This window comes from Vulpes vulpes, chromosome 12 (assembly GCF_048418805.1).
Source record: "Vulpes vulpes isolate BD-2025 chromosome 12, VulVul3, whole genome shotgun sequence".
NCBI lineage: Eukaryota > Metazoa > Chordata > Mammalia > Carnivora > Canidae > Vulpes > Vulpes vulpes.
In genome coordinates, this window is record NC_132791.1 from 50715556 (window position 1) to 50733798 (window position 18243).

General features: G+C 44.5%; 2 protein-coding genes across 10 annotated transcripts in view; one reads left to right on the forward strand and one right to left on the reverse strand.

Annotated features, from left to right (window-relative positions):
- SLC25A48 (solute carrier family 25 member 48) overlaps positions 1 to 18243 on the reverse strand; it is a 76179-nt gene that overhangs the window by 21767 nt on the left and 36169 nt on the right. For 3 of the 9 annotated variants that reach the window (XR_011995573.1, XM_025994865.2, XM_072728554.1), the window contains 2 exons: positions 16472 to 16601; positions 13136 to 15525 (listed from right to left, as the gene is read on the reverse strand). The exons of 1 other annotated variant lie outside the window; for it this stretch is intronic. Coding sequence is in view for 6 of the 8 variants with exons in the window: in XM_025994865.2 (XP_025850650.2) it covers positions 16479 to 16601 (123 nt within the window). In the remaining 2 variants the exon portion in view is untranslated. Of the gene's footprint in view, positions 1 to 4487; positions 8913 to 13135; positions 15526 to 16471; positions 16602 to 18243 lie in introns of those variants that run through there. 5 more of the 9 variants (XM_072728555.1, XM_072728550.1, XM_025994867.2 and 2 more) reach the window with 4 other exon arrangements.
- On the forward strand, positions 1536 to 4552 carry IL9 (interleukin 9). Its single transcript, XM_025994796.2, has 5 exons — positions 1536 to 1649; positions 1767 to 1802; positions 1892 to 1924; positions 3043 to 3171; positions 4381 to 4552. The coding sequence occupies exons 1-5, from the start codon at positions 1536 to 1538 to the stop codon at positions 4486 to 4488; spliced, it is 420 nt and encodes a 139-aa protein (XP_025850581.1). The 3' UTR covers positions 4489 to 4552.

Genomic DNA, 18243 nt, shown 5'->3' on the forward strand with positions numbered 1-18243 from the left:
ATGCCCCAGAAACCAGATTGGAAACCTTACAAAATCAGAGTTTTCCTTCTATTTCAAAAACCGCTTTCCACATTAATGGTTTGATTTGACAAGCATTTAGCAAAAGCTCACTGTTCCTCAGGCACCTGCCCATGTGCTGAGGATATAAAGGGGGAACTGGACCCATAGGGGGTGTATATCCTGGTGGGAGAGGCAAACAAAAAACACACATGGAAGGACAGCAGATTATGAGCTGAACCTGGGAGCCAGACTTCTGGGCTTTAAAATGAATTTTGTTGCTTCCTGGCTGTGTGGCCTTAGGCAAATTACTTGCATCTCTGTGCCTCAGCTTCCCCATCTATAACATAATGAGGGTCAATCAGAGTACCTGTCTCATAGGACTATAGTGAGACAATTTTCTGGCTCATAATGATAAGAATAGCCTCATCAAATGGCCAGGAAGCTAAGATATAGACAGTGTCTTAAAAATAAAAAATGGGTTCAGGTCATGATCTCAGGGTCCTGAGACTGAGCCCCACTTCAGGCTCCAGCAGGGAATCTGCTGGAGATTCTCTTACCCTCTGCCCTTCCCCTGCTCTCTCTCGGGCGTGTTACCACTCTCTCTCTCAAATAAATAAATAAATAAATAAATAAATAAATAAATAAATCCTTAAAAAATAAAATATAAAAAATGAGGATGACATTTAGTATCTGGCTGTATGTACTGCATGGCTTAATTCCCAGCAACTGCTTAAAATGGTGAATGGTACGCAGTAAGTGCTCAATAAATGTTAGCTGCTACCCCATTTCAAGCCCTGAGTTTTGACTGGATGCTGTGCAGTGCTACATAATTTCCCTAAAGACACTAAGGAATCCTCCAGGCCAATTTTAATGGACACTGTTGTCATATTCTTTCTCCTTCAGACACCTGTTTAAAGGAATATTTGCATAAAGATGCATTTGTATGAGGTGGAGAATCTGGCCCCAGGCATGAAAAACACTGCTAAGATTTGGGAATGAAATATAGTAAGATGAAGGTTGCAATGCTTCATGGAGCTCAAGCGCTGAAGTGTGCAAAAAGCCTGAGAGTGCAGCTCCCTGGCATGATATCTCTTTCTTCCGCCCCCTCCTGGCCCATTCATTAGAATACCTGTGACTGGCTATTTTATCAGCATTTCCAATAAAGTAAAAAGGGGGAAAATACAGATCTGAGCTTTCATGGAAAGTATTCTAACTCTCACAACTAGAATATCTGCCTTAAAAAAATATGGTTTTAAGATCTTTAACTTTTCCTTCGGCATCTCAGTACCCAACTGTTTGAAAAGCATCTTTTCTGGGGAATGACATTTCCTAGCACAATGTAACATATTAGTCTGTGCCGAGTGACTCAGTTCGATGTATATGTATTTTTTTTTATGTCAAGTGACCCAAACTTACGTAGAACAAGTGGGCACCTGGTATCAGTTTGATGTCAGGGTTTTTCCAGGTTTGCAAGGGAGCTTTAAATACGGTGTGAATTCAAGTCATCTGCAAGCCAACTTGCAGCTCCTGTCAAGATGCTCCTGTCCACAGTCCTTGCCTCTGTTCTGCTCCTCTGCTCTGTGGCCAGCCAGGAGTGTTTTAGCTTTATGGGGATCAGTGATGTCAGGTACCTCATTGACAAAGTGCAGGTAAGCTGCAGAGTCGGGCACCAGATGGGAAGGCAGCTAATGGAAATTTAGGTGAACTCACTTAAGGATGAAAAACTCACCACCCATGATGGGTTCTTGTCTTTCTATGTCCTTTAGAAACATCCCCCTTCAAGCTGCAGCTGCAGCGCCAATGTGAGTAAATGCTCTTTTATTTTTTTATTTTTATTTTTTATTTTCATGTTTGCATCTGGCATCTTTACTCTGGAATTCTTCTTTTGCAGGTGACCGACTGTTTGTGTCTGCCCATTCCTTCTGTAAGTAGAACAAAACAATATACTCTTGACATCATATTCCTTCAAAGTTTTCAAGTAAAAATAAATAGCTCCATTTGGCAATTTTAAGTAAGAAAATGTTTCTTGATTGAATTTTTACCCCTCAGTATGTCCTTATAATAGCAGGCTCTTGAAATTCTATCCTCTATACCTTGCTTTATGCCTTCAGAAGTTTGCACACTATTCAATGTTTTAAAAAGAATCTTGGATGCCTTTCTGGATTAGTGGCCATGTGCACAATTAAATCAAACTGGAGCTGAGAATATAAGAATGTAACTTGTATTGTATTGCTTACTGATTTCCTAAAACTCTAGGATTGCAAAATGAGTAAGTAAAATTAACGCTTTTTTTCCTCTTGCATAAACTATCCCTGTGCTATACCTTCTCCCTCCTTCCCCCCCTTCCAATCTGTTGGGTTTTTTTTTTTTTAGTTGATTTAGGGTGGCTGTTGCACAGTTTGAATGCTGGGAGGTTAGGGTGTCTCAGGTAGACGGAAAGTGCAAAGGGCTTCCAGAGGGTCATTCCTCACATAGGCAAAGAGGAAGTATGGAAGAAATTCTCTGGTTTCCTACCCTAGCTGGGGTCAGATATATCACACCCCATCGGGGCACATCCACTAGATGAGACAAGTGTGAGGCACCTGCTGAGGAGGAACCAAGCATCCTGTAGCCCAGGCCAGCCCTTCAGTTTATGGTCTATGATTTTAGCTACTGCTGAGACACCGGCTCTATCCAATTGGCACATCCCATCAGACTGGTGGGAATTCCTTTCTCTCTACTTTGGAACTTACTTTTATAAGACATGGAACAGAACATTAGGTGTAAAGGAGACTAGAATTAGTTGTTTTCCAGCATCCACAGGCTTTATGTTCCTTGGGTGGAGCATACTGGAAATCTCCAAGGAGTGTCACTGCTGAAAAATGCCCTTGCCTTGAAATGCTGAAGATCATTTCCTAGACCAAAAAGGGACTTGTCTAAAAATAATACCCAGTTTAGGCTACATTAGTTAAATGAAAATAGTGCCTAAAAGTGTTCTCTTTATGATTCTTCTCAAAGTGGTCCTCAGAGTGTTTCTTTCAATAAATTCTTTTTATTTACCAGGACAACTGCACCACACCATGCTTCCAAGAGGGTCTGTCCCAGTTGATCAACTCCACAGTGGGAGCAAGATACCTTCTGATTTTCAATCGAGTAAAAAGAACAGTCCAAGACCTAAAGAACAAGTGCAAGGTGAATTTGTTTTTATTTGTGATATGCTCTACTTAGTTATTTTTATGTGAAGGTCAATGACAACTCTATCTAAATGAAGAAGGATGATAAAGTTGGAACTGGTAGTTCAAAGTCAATAAGAGTCCCCTAAGAAATTTACTCAGAATGACACAAAGTGAGATCCACCCTGCTAGCCCATTATTCCTTCTAGTTTTAAAAAAATACCCATGTTGCCATTTACTTCTTTCCACTTTATTGAATAATGAAAGAATCTGTCCTGATTGTAATAAGAAGCTTCAATCTAGAGGATCAGAGCTGTGCCTCAAAGGTTACTAAGTTATGCTAGAAATTCAATTCACTAACAGGGTGTTTGTTGTGGCCTATAAAAAGATTTTTTTTTTTGATTGGCTAAGAAGGTGCAAACACTCATATCCAGAGGGAGGCTTGCCATTTGCCTTAAGCACCTACTGGCAAGTTCTCTTCGTCAGCATATGCCCTTGTCCCTGGAGGGAAAGGGGGCATGACTCTTTGAGAATTAGCACCTCCACGTGTGTCCACAGAAGGCTGAGAGCTCTTCACTCAGCTACTTAACTGAGCTACTTACCATCAACAGCATGTAGTCTAAATGCTTAATATTTACTGTTTCATTACAATAACATTCCTTTTTTTTACAATAACATTTCAATAACAAGTGTTTCAATGATCATTTATTACCCTCACTTTATTAGAGGAGGAAAGCGATGCTCAGTGAGGTTACCCCATTTGCCCAAAGCTAGATACTTAATAAGTGGCAGAGTTGAGATTGGAACTCTGGTCCATCTGACCCCAATGACTCTCTAAGCCAAAGTGCTACTCAATGACCTTGGAAGGATGACCAAACAGGATAATGAAACGTTGGGACTCAAAGAATCCTGAGAAAAGTTCTCTTCTAGTGAGGAGATTTAGGACCATTTGATAGGTATCTGTGTTTATGTGTGTGTGTGCATGTGTGTGTGTGTCTCACCTCTGAGATGGTAGCACAAAGTCTGCCACCTACACTAGCTATACAACATGCTAGCCCTGGACCTCTCCATGCATTTGCTCTGTCTCAAGCCCCTGCTGTCTGTACAACCCACCCCACCCCACCTCGCCCCACTGCACCCCCACTCCACCTCTCCCAGGGCTGCAAGTAGGGTGGTTCCTGGTCCATACTATTTTAGTCACTGTCTTTGTTAACTCTTCTCCCCACAGTATTTCTCCTGTGAACAGCCATGTAACCAAACCACAACAGGCAACACGCTGACGTTTCTGAGGAGTCTCCAGGAAATTTTCCAGAAAAAAAAGGGAGTCACAGTATGAAGATGAATTATTTATGCTATTTATTGAATTTAAAAAGCCTCTTCTTTACGTTGGAGCAGTTAAAAAATCAGGTGAAACCATGCTAAATCAAAATCAGTGGTAATAATTTGTTTAAAATAATGTATTTTGTAATAAATATAGATAAGAAAAAGAACACAATTTGGTCTCTTGGTGCTTATTCGCTCCTTGCTGCTCAGAAAAAAGAAAGTTACAAACTCTGTGAGGGGACTGAATGGATCATAGACTCCTATAATAACAAGACTCCTTATTCAGAAAAGACTGGAAGTGCTACTAGTTATGGCTAGGGACGTAGAGGGCACAGTTAGGAAGGGTGTGTGGACACAGCCACAGGATTGCTGTCAGGGAGGCTCAGGGCATTCCTGATGCACCCTATGTGTGGGTGCTGGGGGAGGGATGCTCAGGGCACTGCTGAGAAGTTCAGGGTCCTGAGAAACCACCTGTGCACCTGAAATGGGAGAAGGCAGTGTGGTAAGCCTAGGAGGTGGGAGCCCACCCAGGAATGTAGGCGCCTGCACATAGAAGAGAGCGGAGTACTTGAAGCTGAGCCAGGGCAAGATCCATGGAGCAGACCCTCTGAGTTAGAGCACAAAGCAGAGCAACCTTAGGATCAGTAGTCACCTATTTGCCCCAGAGACGATCAGCTAGTATTCCCCGCATGCTGGGCAGGTTGCCCAGCTGGGGTTCAGAGCCTGATGGGGGCTATACTGAAGGGATCCTTGAACTAGCTAGTCAGCCTGGCAGAGCGTGGCTGTCTCTGATGGTAAATTTAATGTCACCTTGACCAGGCCACAGGGTGCCCAGATATTTAACCAAACATCGCTTCTGGGTGTGTCAGTGAGGGTGTTTCTGGACGAGATTAGCATTTAAATTGGTAGGCTGAGAAGCTGTGCCCCTTGTGCCTGGACCTCATGCAAATTCCAATGAAAAGGCAAGGAAGAACTGGCTCTGTCTGACAGCTTGAGCTGGGACATTCTTCTACACATGGACTGGAACTTACTCCATCAGCTCCCAGGCTCTCATGCCTTTGGACTGGTATGATTGTCACACCAGCTGCTTCCTGGGCCTCAACATTGCAGACAGCAGATTATGGGATTTCCCAGCCTCCTTAAATCACATGAGCAAATTCCTTATTATCTATCTGTATGTCTATCTATCCAGCCTATTGGTTCTATTTCTCTGGAGAACTCTGATTAATAAACTAACCATCAGGGATCTCTGGGTGGCGCAGCGGTTTGGCGCCTGCCTTTGGCCCAGGGCGCGATCCTGGAGACCCGGATCGAATCCCACCGGGCTCCCGGTGCATGGAGCCTGCTTCTCCCTCTGCCTATGTCTCTGCCTCTCTCTCTCTCTCTCTCTCTCTCTCTCTCTCTATGACTATCATAAATAAATTTTTAAAATTTTAAAAAAATATTAAAAAAAAATAAACTAACCATCTTACCTTAATACTTAACCTGCCACTTACCCCAGAACCTCAGATTCTGTCTTCTATTCTGCAGTGCTTATACCTTCCAAGATACTCTAGAATTTCTTACTTGACCATGTTTACTGTCTGTCTCTCTCCGCTCAAATGCCAGCTGCCTGAGAGCAGAGAACTTTGTTAGCTCACTGGTGTATCCCAGATGCCCATCCTGAGCCTGTCCTACTCCTATACCAGAGTAGGCACTCCATAAATACTAACGGAATGAAAGACATTGAAGATGCAAAAGCAGAGTATGAACTGGTCTGTAGGTCAGGAATGTGCTCACCTAGAGAAGAGATGGCTCCCAGAACCACTACATGTGCTCAGAAAGGTGAGGTCCCAGGCACCTGGGTGGCTCAGTGTTTGAGCGTCTGCCTTTGGCTCAGGGTATGATCCTAGGGTCTCCCTCTGTTTACGTCTCTGCCTCGCTCTCTCTCTCTCTCTCTCTCTCTCATTCTCTCTCATGAATAAATAAATAAAATCTTTATTTAAAAAAAAGGCGAGGTCCCTTCACAGAACTCCAGGCTGGCCCCAAGTGTGGGGTTCACCTGACCTGGCCACTTGGACCGCCTGCCAGTAACTTCCTGCATGGCCTGCTGCTCTGTGTGATGGGCAGGGTGAAGGCAGGGTTAAGGTGAGGGTCTTGGGGTTGGAATGGTCTGACAATCACAATCACCCTTGCTCCTACTACCTGAAGGGTTAGAGGCTTGGGAAGAGCTTACAGGAATCTACCATGGGAAGTATTTTTCCAGGTACTGTCAAAACTAGGATTACTTTCCCTCTCTATTGAGCTAGACCATCCTTGGGTATTTTTGATACCCAATACCACGGAAAGTTCGGAGCATCAGGAGTTCTTCAGTGATCTTTGCTCAGCTTTTTTTTTTTTTCTATCAGTTACAATGTCAAGCAATATGAGAAGCGACTTGTATTTTATTGTATTTTTTTTAAAAAAAGATTTATTTATTTGAGAGAGAGAGCATGGCAGGGGGGCAAGGACAGAGGAAGAGGGAGAGGGACTCTCAGGCAGACTCCATGCTGAGAATGGAGCCAGACACAGAGCCTGATATGGAGCCCAGCACAGAGCTCAATCTCACAACCCTGAGATCACAACCTGAGCCAAAACCAAGAGCTGAACGCTTAACCAACTGCAACACCCAGACAGCCCAGAAGTGACCTGCATTTTAAGCAGCCCTCAGCCAAAGGTAAGATTCTCTGATACTCTAAGCAGCCCTGGTCCCCTGGAGTTGTACAGACCCTTTAGTGAGGGGGTGGGCACAAATTCAGTGCTGCACCTGCAGCCAAGCCCCTTCTGCCTGGGGGAGATGGAGAAGGAATTTTAGCGAGCCGCACCTAGGTCAGAGAAGCCTGGGCTATTTTCTGGAGTGTAGAAATTTTGAGTCCATGGGGACAGCCAATCATCATTGTTTTAGTCTTAGCTTGCACAGAAAGGAACAAATTTCTCAATGATTTATTTACAATGACATGTATATGAAAGGGCAAAAGTCGGATTTTCTGTCAAGAGGCTTTCAGAAGGGGACCAATGGCCTAGCCTTTGTCCTCTCTCAATGCCAAAGGCCATAAGCATTTTGTAGTGAACATAGACCTTAAGACAAATAGACAGTCGTCACAGCCTGTTGCCCCACTTGCTTCCCAAGAGAAGTGAGAAGCATCATGGAGCAGAGGTGGGGGCAGGGAGGCCTGGGGCATAGGCTCTGACAAGGAGGAGTTCTGAGCATCTCCCCTAAGAGTGGATACAAGACATCGTGTTCCACTATTACTGTTTATAGTAGTTTATCCCAGCATCTCTCACATGACTTCTTCCCCAAGACCAGAAGTTCCGAGCACTAACTGTCTTCAGCACTGTCCTGAAGACAGTGACTGTCCTGCCTAGCTCTCTAACTGGTCTGAGGATCCCAGGGCACAAAGCACTGAGGAAAAAGCTCTATCTGGACAGTACATACATTACAATGTATTCAAATTAAGCATGTGATTACTAAGCACTTACTCTGTATATACTTAGCATGCATTATCTCATTTAATCCCATAATAACCATAAGAGTTAAGGATTATTATTTCTGTCTTGTAAGTAAGGAAATTGAGGCTCTAAATGATTAAAGACCTTCCCAAAGTCCTACAAGCTGGTGAGACCTAGAGCAGGACCCTTGCTCATCCCAAATCTATTGTTCTCTCCACTCTATTCTTTTCCTATTTCATGTATATCAGGGTGTGTTGCCTCGGACTACAGTCTGAGGGTAAAGCAGATTCATAATTATATGGGTCCATACTCCCTTAGTCCAAAACTTGAGAACCAGATAGCTTTCAGAATTGAAACTATTTGGCCTTCTAAAAAGGGAACACATTGATTGCTCATGCGCCATATGTTACATAATACCCAGAGCAGGGTGTGAGACAGGATTCTGTAATTAAGTATATTAATATTCTCCAAAAAAAATAATACATGAGCAGTCACACAAAGTAGTCAGGTTTTGCAGCCAAATGAGTCTCAGGAAATCTTGGGCTTTCAGAACCTTTGGACTTCAGAATTGTGTAATTCCCTAGCTCTGGCCCCACTTACAGAAGCAGGGCACTCTCTCCCAAGGGCTTATCTGGGGCCAGCTGGTCTCTCAGGGAGGGACACAGACTTCTGTAGCATCCTGGGTCTTGGCCACAGCCCCTTCTTTCGTCTCCTCCCCTTGGGTTTTCTGAATGGCACCAGATATGTTCCCCAGTGTGGTTCACCACCCACAGCACTGGGAGCTGCCACCTCAGCAGTACTCACTCCGCGTGGGGATCACAGTGAGGACAGATGCTAGTTGTTGGTGATGATTTCAGAACACAGCTTGGGGCCACCGTCGGCTGCCAGAGAAGATGAGGTGAGAGATGAGCTGCGATCCACTGTCACAGATGAGTCAACAGTGTGGCCTGGTGGTTTCCCTCAGTTGTTCTGCAAAAAGTCACATAACCCACAGGATATACCCCTGCAGGCAAGCTCAGCCCAGAGTTCTCAGGGCCTGTGATGAGGTGCACTGTAATTACTCTGTCAGAAGAGTTGAGAATTATCTAAAAAGCAGCTTGGAGAAAGGAGAACGAATGAACATGCATTGAGTGTTCACTGTGTACCAAGCACGCTGCTAAGCATGTTTTATGGAATGTCCAGTTGAATCTTTCCAAGAATCTCATGAGGTAGATACGTAAATTTGTTAATCCCAGTGCATAGATGGGGCAACTGAGGCCCAGAGAAGTTAGTATAACTTGCCCCAAGCACACTGCTCAAAGTGAAGCCAAGGTTCCAACTCAGGTAACTGGCCCTAGAGCCATGTCTTACATCTAACCAACAGGAGCGTGGAAGCTCTCAACACAGCTTCTGCCTTGTCCAGACTGCCCAGTCCCAGGCAGAGTTGTCTCCAGAAGATTCTAGTCCAGGGCACAGTGACACTGACCAAAGCCAAGCCCAGAGGTTACTGGCTGTAATCAGTCCCCACTGGTCTATCTGCCCATCCATCCAATTTGAAGCAGGAAGATACTGCAAAGGTTCAACTCTGACATTCCTTTCCTAGCCTGCTCCCCTCACCTACTCTAGACCAAGACCTCTCTTCCTCTGCAAAGGGAGCCCTCAACAGAAACGTAAAGACCAGCCACCCACTTAAAGTGTACAGGTCAGTGGTTTTCAGTGTCAGTCACTACGGAGCCATGCAGATCATCACTACCATCTAAATTCCAGAACACCTTCTTTACCTCCAAAAGAAACCCTGTGCTCATTAGCAGCCACTCCCTATTCTCCTTAATCAACTAATAACCTACTTTCTTCTCTATAAATTTGCCTTTTCTGGATTTTTCCTATAAATGGAATCATACAATATGTGTTTTTCTGTAACTGGCTTCTTTGACTTAGTACGATGCTTTCATTCATGTTGTAGCATACAGCCATACTTTGTCTCCTTATTGCTAAATAATATTCTGTTATGTGGATATATTGCATTTTGTTTATCCATCCGTTGATAGACATTTGGGTTGATTCCACTTTTCAGCCATAATGAATAATGCTGCTACAAACATTCATGTGAAGGTTTTTGTGAGACATATGCTGTCATTTCTCTTGAGTATATACCTAGGAGTAGAGCCGCCGGGTCATAGGTATTTATTTTTTTTTAGAGAAAGAGAGAAAGGGGAGAAGGAGAGAGAGAATCTTAAGCAGGTTCCTTGTCCAGGGCAGAGCCCGAGGCGGGGCTCCATCTTACCACTCTGAGATCATGACCTGAGCCAAAATCAAGAGATGCTTAACTGAGCCACCCAGATGCCCCTAGGTCATATGGTAACTCTATTTAATTTTTGAGGAACTGCCAAACTGTTTTCTTTTTTTTTCTTATTCTTTTTAAAGATTTATTTATTTATTTATTTATTTATTTATTTATTTATTTATTTATTCAGAGAGAGAGAGAGTCAGAGAGTCAGAGACACAGGCAGAGGAAGAAGCCGGCTCCATGCAGGAAGCCCGACATGGGACTCAATCCCACGTCTCCAGGATCACAGCCCAGGCTGCAGGTGGCGCTAAACCGCTGCACCACCAGGGCTGCCCTGCCAAACTGTTTTCTAAAGGGGCTGCACCAGTTTCCATTCCCATCATTTCTCCACATTCTTATCAGTAATTGATGTTTTCGGTCTTTTCAATTCTAGCCATCCCAGCGGGTTTCTGGCAGTATCTCATCGTAGCTTTGATTTGTGTTTCCCTAATAACTACTGATGCATCTCTTCATGTGCTCATTGGTCACTTGCATATCTTCTTTGGAGAAATGTCTGTTCAAATGTTTTGCCCATTTTTTTTTTTTAATTGGGCTACTTGTCTTTTTATTGTTAAACTGGAAGAGTTCTTTTTTTTTTTTTTTTGGAAGAGTTCTTTATATATTCTAGATAGGAGTCCCTTATCTAAGATTTGCAAATATTTTCTCATTTTGCAGGTTGTCATTTTATCAATGGGATCCGTTTGCAGCATGAAAGTTTTTAATTGTAATCCCAATTGTCTATATTTTGTCACAGGTGTTGGTTTTTTTTTTTTTTTTTTTTGGTCAGTTGCACTTTTGGTATTCTAAGAAACCGCTGTCCAATACAAGTTCATGCAGATTTACTCCTATATTGCCTTCTGTGTATTTTATAGCTTTACTTCTTACATCTCACTCCATGACCCATCTTGAGTTAATTTTCATATACTGTGTGTAATAAGATCCTGACTTTTGGTATGTGGATGTACAGTTGTACCAATACCACTTGTTAGAAAGACTATTCTTTCTGCTTTGAATTGTCTTGGCACCATTGACAAAATCAATGACCATAAATGTAAGGGTTTATTTCTGGACTCTCACTTGTATCCCATTGATCTATACATCAAACCTAATGCCAGCATGACACTGTCTTGATTAACATAGCCTTGTAGTAGGGAAGTGTGGGTCTTCCAATTTTATTCTCTTTATCAAGATCATTTCAGCAATTCTGAGTCCTTTGCATTTCCATATGAATTTTAGGATTAGCTTGTCAATTTCTGCACCCCCTCCCAAGAAAAAGCCAGCTGGGATTTTGAAAGGAGTTGCATTAAATCTATACATCCATTTGGGAAATATTGCCACCTTACTTAACAATATTTGAACACTATTTAGTCTTATGACCCATGACATAGAATACTTTTCTATTTATTTAGATATTTAAAAGTCTCTTTCAACAAACCTTTGTAGTTTTCAGCATATCAGTTTAGCACATCTCCTGTGAAGATACGCCTATTTTTCAAATGGTATTGTAAATGGAATTGCCTTCTTACTTTCATTTCTTGGAATGTTCATTGCTAGGGTATAGAAATGTAGTTGATTTCTGTTGCTGATCTTGTATCCCGAAATCTTGCTGAACATGTTAATTGGTTCTAATATTTTTTCAATGCATTCTTTAGGATTTTCTGTGTATAAGATCATATCACCTGCACATGAAGCAGTTCCATTTTTCTTTCCAATTTGGATGCATTTTATTTCATTTCATTGCCTAAGGGCCCTGGCTAGCACCTCCATACAATGTGCAATGGAAGTGGTGAGAGAAGCCCTCCTTGTCTTGTTTGTTCCTAACCTTAGTGGGAAAGCATCTAGCCTTTCACCACTGAATGTGATGTTGGCTGTGGACTTTTCACAGATGCCCTACCCACAGCATGTGCATTGGAGGTCCAAAAGCCTGGAGGCCAGGCACCTGTAGTTCTTGGGGTTTCACCTGTAGAGACAGGTCCAAGGAACACTACTGCAAACACCCTGCATTGCAAACAACTCAGACTCAGAGAGAGGAAGGGAGGTCAAAATAAGAAACTAGAAAAATCACATAAGTGATGCTCTCCCTGCGTTCCCCAACTCCTGTGCTTTTTTTTTTTTAACTTTATAGTTTATGAAACCATGTTTGCATTTGATTCTTACCAAAGCCCTAGTAGGTAAATAATGGAGACCCACTGTTAAATCCTCCATTTACAGATAAGAAAACTGAGGCCCAGAGGGGACAAAAGTTTCCCAAGGTCACAAAAGTAGCTGATGATAGTCCAGACCTGGAACGCAAGGTGGAATTCTCTCTAGTCTGAGGTTCTTTCCACTACAGAGAAGTAAAGGACAACAACGAGGTAGACAGTGAGATCTAGAAAACAGAAGAGTCCTGAGGCTCAGATGCTCTCACCACTGAGGACCCTGGTCACAAGGTACCAGAAGCAGATATCTGTGGATGGTTTTGTTGACCTCTGCTGCCACCAAGTGGTGATTCTGGAGTTTATCAGCCAAGAGAGCCTTTGGGTGACTTGTTTTTGTGGTGCAGCAGGAGAGAAAAGAGAAATCGAGGGAGACACTTTCAAAAGGCAAAGGAAAGGAATCTAAGGAGATTTCCCCCACTGGGATCTAAAATACAAATGGCAATTAATGTGCATGCCAGTTCTGCTGGCTGGTGGTGGCTGCCCAGGGCCCAATGCTGAAGATTCTGAAGTAGCATTTAGCTCATCAGGAGAAGACTCTATGACTCATCTGGGGCACCAGTGCAGGCACAGAAGTGAGAGTGGTGTTGTGGACACATGCCATGGAGCAGCAGAAGAGCAGTCGCCTTTCCACGTGGTGATTTTAGTGAGGGAGAAAATTTAGAATAATGAAACCATTCTGGAAACCAGACTGTGGGCAAAGTATTTTATTGTGTTTTGTTCTCCCCGTGAAGACAAAGCTGCAAGAATGCCAGGCCCAGCACGCTCAGTGCCACCACCTCCCAAGTGCCTTTTTGGCATGTGCCGCTGCTCAGGCAGGGAGGCTCTCCCAAGGCTTGCCTCTACAGGTGGCTGACCTCGGCACAGCCTGTAGCAAAATGAGGCTGTGGTCAGGGCACAACATATCTGGCCAGGTGACACTGGCCCTTGGGAAAAAGGATGAAAAATAAGGCTTTCATCTAACCGGGATTATCAGTCAGCAAGACCCAAGGGTCAACAAATCATTGAGAAAATAATTTCTGTGAAGCAACAGTTGGCAGAGTATCACCCCTGAGAACAGATGTGAAGGGCCATGAGGTTGTCCATGGCAATTCGTAAATGTCCAACAAAGGTATTATAGGAAGAATGCATCTTCATTCCTTGAAAATGGATTTTCCAGGAACTGAAAGCAGATCAATGAGGTCTGGAGCAAGAACGTCACAGCAAGAAGCAGACCTGCATTATTCCAGCACGTTTCTGGGACAGTGGATCCTAGCCTGTGGGTAGGGATGGCTCTGCTGGATTCATGGGCTTCCAACAGGCTGAAGAACTGACTGCTGACCAGGGTTGGGACCCCACTTCTACCAACAAGGGGCATATTTCTCGTGGTGTCTGAGTCGGGTATCTCCCTGTGAACAGATAAAACTATCTACATTCCAAACAACCACCTCATGCGACATTCACTGTTTCACACGGCCCTTGGGTCATTCACAGGTATGGCTTTGTGGGAGAAATGACTGAGAGGATGAATGAAAAGTAAGCATTCTTCCTTCATGGGAGCTGGTGGGAGATAAAAGAGAGCTCTGCCTCTGCTGGATGGAAGGAGGCTGCACAAGCCAAGGGTTGGACTCTGCTCCCCACAGACACTGGACACAATTCCATGCCATCCCACCACCTATACTCAGGGACTCAAGATAGTCACCCTCCTGCCCCTTCTCAGGGACTGTCAGGCTCTGCAGTTCTCCAATATCCACCATGTCTCACTCCACCCCCAGCCTAGACTAGGAGGAAGGCACTGGTTTCCATGTCTTCAAAGACTGAATGCTATTGCTTCCTAGAGCATGACCTGCCCATGAACTCAGAGCTACTTGGTAAATTCAAATCTAGGACTTGATAAAGAGCCTCGGAAGTTGTAACTCTTTAGGTGAAACTTGTTCAAGATGAGGCCCAGAAAAGTCACTGGGAGCCTTCCCCTTCCACTGGAGGGCCACAGCCTCCTCTCCTACTCCAGCAGAGGCAAAGCCGGCACCCATGTGTGCCTCTCGTACCGTGTGAGTATTTTCAGAAAGAGGAGCTTCCAAATGGGGTGGTCACTGCTCTGAAAGGCCAAATCCAGGATGATCAGAATTTGGCTTGTTAGAAACTTCTTCCTTCCTCCTGAAGTAGCCATCACTAGGGTGGTGACAAGTGACCAAGTGTTAGCAAGCATCCAGCTGCTCTGGGTTTGGCAAGGTCTTGGCACTAAAGCCACCTTGCTGCTGAATATTTAATCACATAAGAAAAAATGGTCTGACCTATTAAACGAGAAGAACAAGTAAAAAAAATATTGCATAAAATAGGTATTTTTTGTTCTTTCTGCTTATTCATATTTTCTGTATTTTTCTATAATAAAGAGGCACTGATTTTATTATAGGATTTTTTGGAAAGCCACTTTCATCTGTTCACGGTGGGAAGTGGCCAATATCTAAGCACAGCTTTAAGAAAGAGATCATTCCTCTGCCTGGCCCCGGACAAAACCCAAAGACAGTAGCGCTTCACTCAAGGTGTTTAAGTATGCAAAATGTGTTACTACTCTTTTCCTTTTATGAGAGAGGGCAAAAAGCCAGGAGAGCCGTGAATGTGGGTGCTTTAGTAAAAAGCTCAAGCATTTGATTTACGTTCTAGGGCTTGTCCTGGGCTCAGTCTTGTGGGTTTGATCCATCATGCTCTTCCCCTGGATCTAGGGCCTGGCCCCAACAACACATGCTAGTAGGCATCTGCTGCCCCAGGGGAGGCAGCAAGAGGTTTGCTAGACCTTTTTGATGAAGGCCATCCTTCTGGAGAGAATTCACAGTCACCAAGGCTGAAGCAAAATGGTTTCCTGTTGACTAGAAAAATCAGTGACTCGTCCCATTTTGTCTTCTCAGCTCTCCAGGTTCCCAGTTTGGAGCTAGAGAAGGAGAAACTGAGGAAAAGAAGAGAAGGAGCTGAAGGGATATTGGAAATTGATTGTCCATCTTCTCAATGATGTTTCTGAGTGGCCACCTCTGTCAGGCTCTGTGTGAGGCACCAGCAATAGAGAAGTGAAGAAAAAGTTGCAGCTGTCCCAGGGCTTTCATGCTGGCTGGGGAGTGGAAAAAGTCATCAGGCAGTTATGATGCAAGGGGATGTGGTAGGGGCTGAGCAGGGGCTGTGGGAAGAACCTACAGCAAGCACAACCCATCTTGGCTGAGGTATAAGGGCAGGCTTCCTGGAGGAAGAGACTTCTAGACTAAAGCCTGGATGACAAAGAAGAGTTGGTGAAGCCAAGGACAAGGGAATGGGGGCAGTGATAAGAGAGTGTCAGGTGGGCACAGCATATGTAAAGATCCAGAGGCAAGAGTAAGAATGTTATTTTCAGGATGCTGGTGATGACAGAGTTGATGACTAAAGCTTTACCTAAAGGGCAATGGGGAGCCACTCAGGGCATCTGACTAAGGGAGTCACTTGCTCAGATTTCTTTTCTTAGATCCCTTGGGCCACAGTGATCTTTTGCAATGAGAGAGAGAGAGAGAGAGAGAGAGAGAGAGAAGGAAAGGGTGTGGGAGGTGGGAATGAGGGCAAAGGCTGTCCTCCCGGGCTTTGGGAGCCCATTGTGGGCTCTCGGACTCATGATCTGAGTTCAGTAGGGAGGTGGGGAGATGGTGCCCTGTAACAGAGGGTGGGTGGTCTGGTTTAAGTCCTCACTTCTGGGCCTGGGCCATTGAATTTGTACAGTAGAGTGAAATACACCTCTACTCCTTTCCAAGGGCTTTTGAACCTGCTGGATGGGAAAACAGATCAGTGAGCTCACTACAAACAGGTAAATTCTGTGTCGATCTTAGTTACTAAGCACCTAGCTCACCTCTAGTCACATGTGGGGACTTCATAAGGGCTTTCTGGCGATAAGAAGGGTGGCCACTGAAGCCCCATAACACAGATTAGATAGGAAATGAATGACAGGGACGTTTCAGAAAGTCACAATGAATTCATTGCAAAGAAGAGTGCCAAGCTCCACGAGGTACAGCTGGCTAGGAAGGAAGCACACTGACCTGGTGCTCAGGGGTTGGTCACCGTGTGGTCCCCGCGGATTGCCTGCAGTGAGAGCTCATACCCAAGGAACATGGCAGCGCTCATGGGGAAGCCACGCACAGCGTTCACCGTGATGCCTCTGAAAAATACCTTTGGCAGGAGGCAGCGTTATCTCAGAGGACTGACCCAGACCCTCTACAGAGCCACCCAGTGAGGTGCAGAGAAAGGGCTGGCGATGTTGCCCACTTGTCCTAGCCTGGACTCCACAGAGCCCAAAGGACCCTTGCAAGCCCAAACCACCCAGGATGGCCGAGTCATGCCCCTGCCACGCCCCTGCCACAACCCACACCACCTGTGCTTGAGCTTTTCCTCCCAGGCCTGGTACATAAACACTAAATACTGTGGGCAAACTGTTGATTGTGAACACCCATATACACTTTCTTAACTGCTACTCTTTCTTATGTGTATACTTAACACACACATGTACACACACACATACACACACACACACACACACATGCACAAAATCCTCTGAAACCTGAAAGTCCGAGCTCTCCACTCCACTCACTTCGCAATGGCAGACAGAGCAGCCAGACATGACCAACCATTTTGACAGGTGCTTCTCAGGATGTCCCCCAAGTGGCAGAGTGGGAAAGAACGCAGACCATACTTTTATGATGGTAGACAGGACGTTGAGACACAGCTTTGCCATTGAATTGCTGTGTTACTTGGGAAGTGGCAAAGTCTCTAGAACTCAACTTACCAACTATGAAATGGGGGTAACAATACTACTGACCTGACAGGCTGTTGAATAAACGAGATGATGCCTTCAAAAGCTCTTGCACCGTGCTCGCCATGCAGCCAGCACTCATGAACTGCCAGCTATCCCATCACCGTTGTTATTATCAGTAACCATATTTACACAGAATGGGACTCAACCTTAGGTCATCAGCATGTGTGCTCAGTAGTAGTGTCTTGTATTGACGAACTGCTTAACTCAGCCATTCGTACAAGAACCCTGTATTTGTCTTCTATCCCTTGCATCCCTAGGGCCTATGATAAGATGCTTCACTTCCTCTGGATCTTGCTGCCCAGCACTGCATAGAAATCAATCAATGTAATGTGGTTCCAGTCCTTGCTGTTTAAAACCCACTAGGGGGAGATAAGTCCCATTTGGGAATAACTACAATATAATCTAGAATGTGATGAGAACAGATAAGGACTTTGATGAGGGGTGACATGGGGAGGTGAGGAGGACTTGTCCTAAATGTCTTTTCTGGGAAGAGACAACTTCCCAGAAACTGAAGGAAACTCTACCCAAGCACAAATGACCCAAGAACTGTCAGGAATGGATATAAACCCATTTATCTGACTCCTGTATATTTACTAAGTGTAATAAAGAGAACTGGTACTTTTAAAGAAGTAGAAATCCAGCCCTTCTACATTTCCTCAGTTTTCTCGGTTGTCGGGCACTGTGGTGTCAGGGTAGGTACAGGCCACTGTCGTGTAGCACTTCTCACACTGTCTCTAAGCACCCTTCATTTGTCAGGATGTCTTCTTTTGGGAGAGGCACCTGTACCTTGGCACTTCTGCAAGATGGCAGTCTGCAAGATGTAGCTTGGTTGCGAAGGGGAGAGAATGGCCTCTGTGGATTTGGGGGAAGCCTTGACCCTCCCCGGGAATGGAACTGATGGTCAAAGATCCCCAGAGGTGAGCAAGTGGCTCAGCAAGCCCTGGAGTGATTCAGAGATGGGGCACACAGGACACTTGGAACATCAGGACTACTCTCTCA

Bases quoted from the DNA above. Each gene is read 5' to 3' on its own strand.
- IL9 (XM_025994796.2), top strand. From the start codon at position 1,536: ATGCTCCTGTCCACAGTCCTTGCCTCTGTTCTGCTCCTCTGCTCTGTG. The intron at 1,650-1,766 runs GTAAGCTGCAGA...TATGTCCTTTAG, and splicing joins ACCTCATTGACAAAGTGCAG to AAACATCCCCCTTCAAGCTG. The intron at 1,803-1,891 runs GTGAGTAAATGC...CTTCTTTTGCAG, and splicing joins GCTGCAGCTGCAGCGCCAAT to GTGACCGACTGTTTGTGTCT.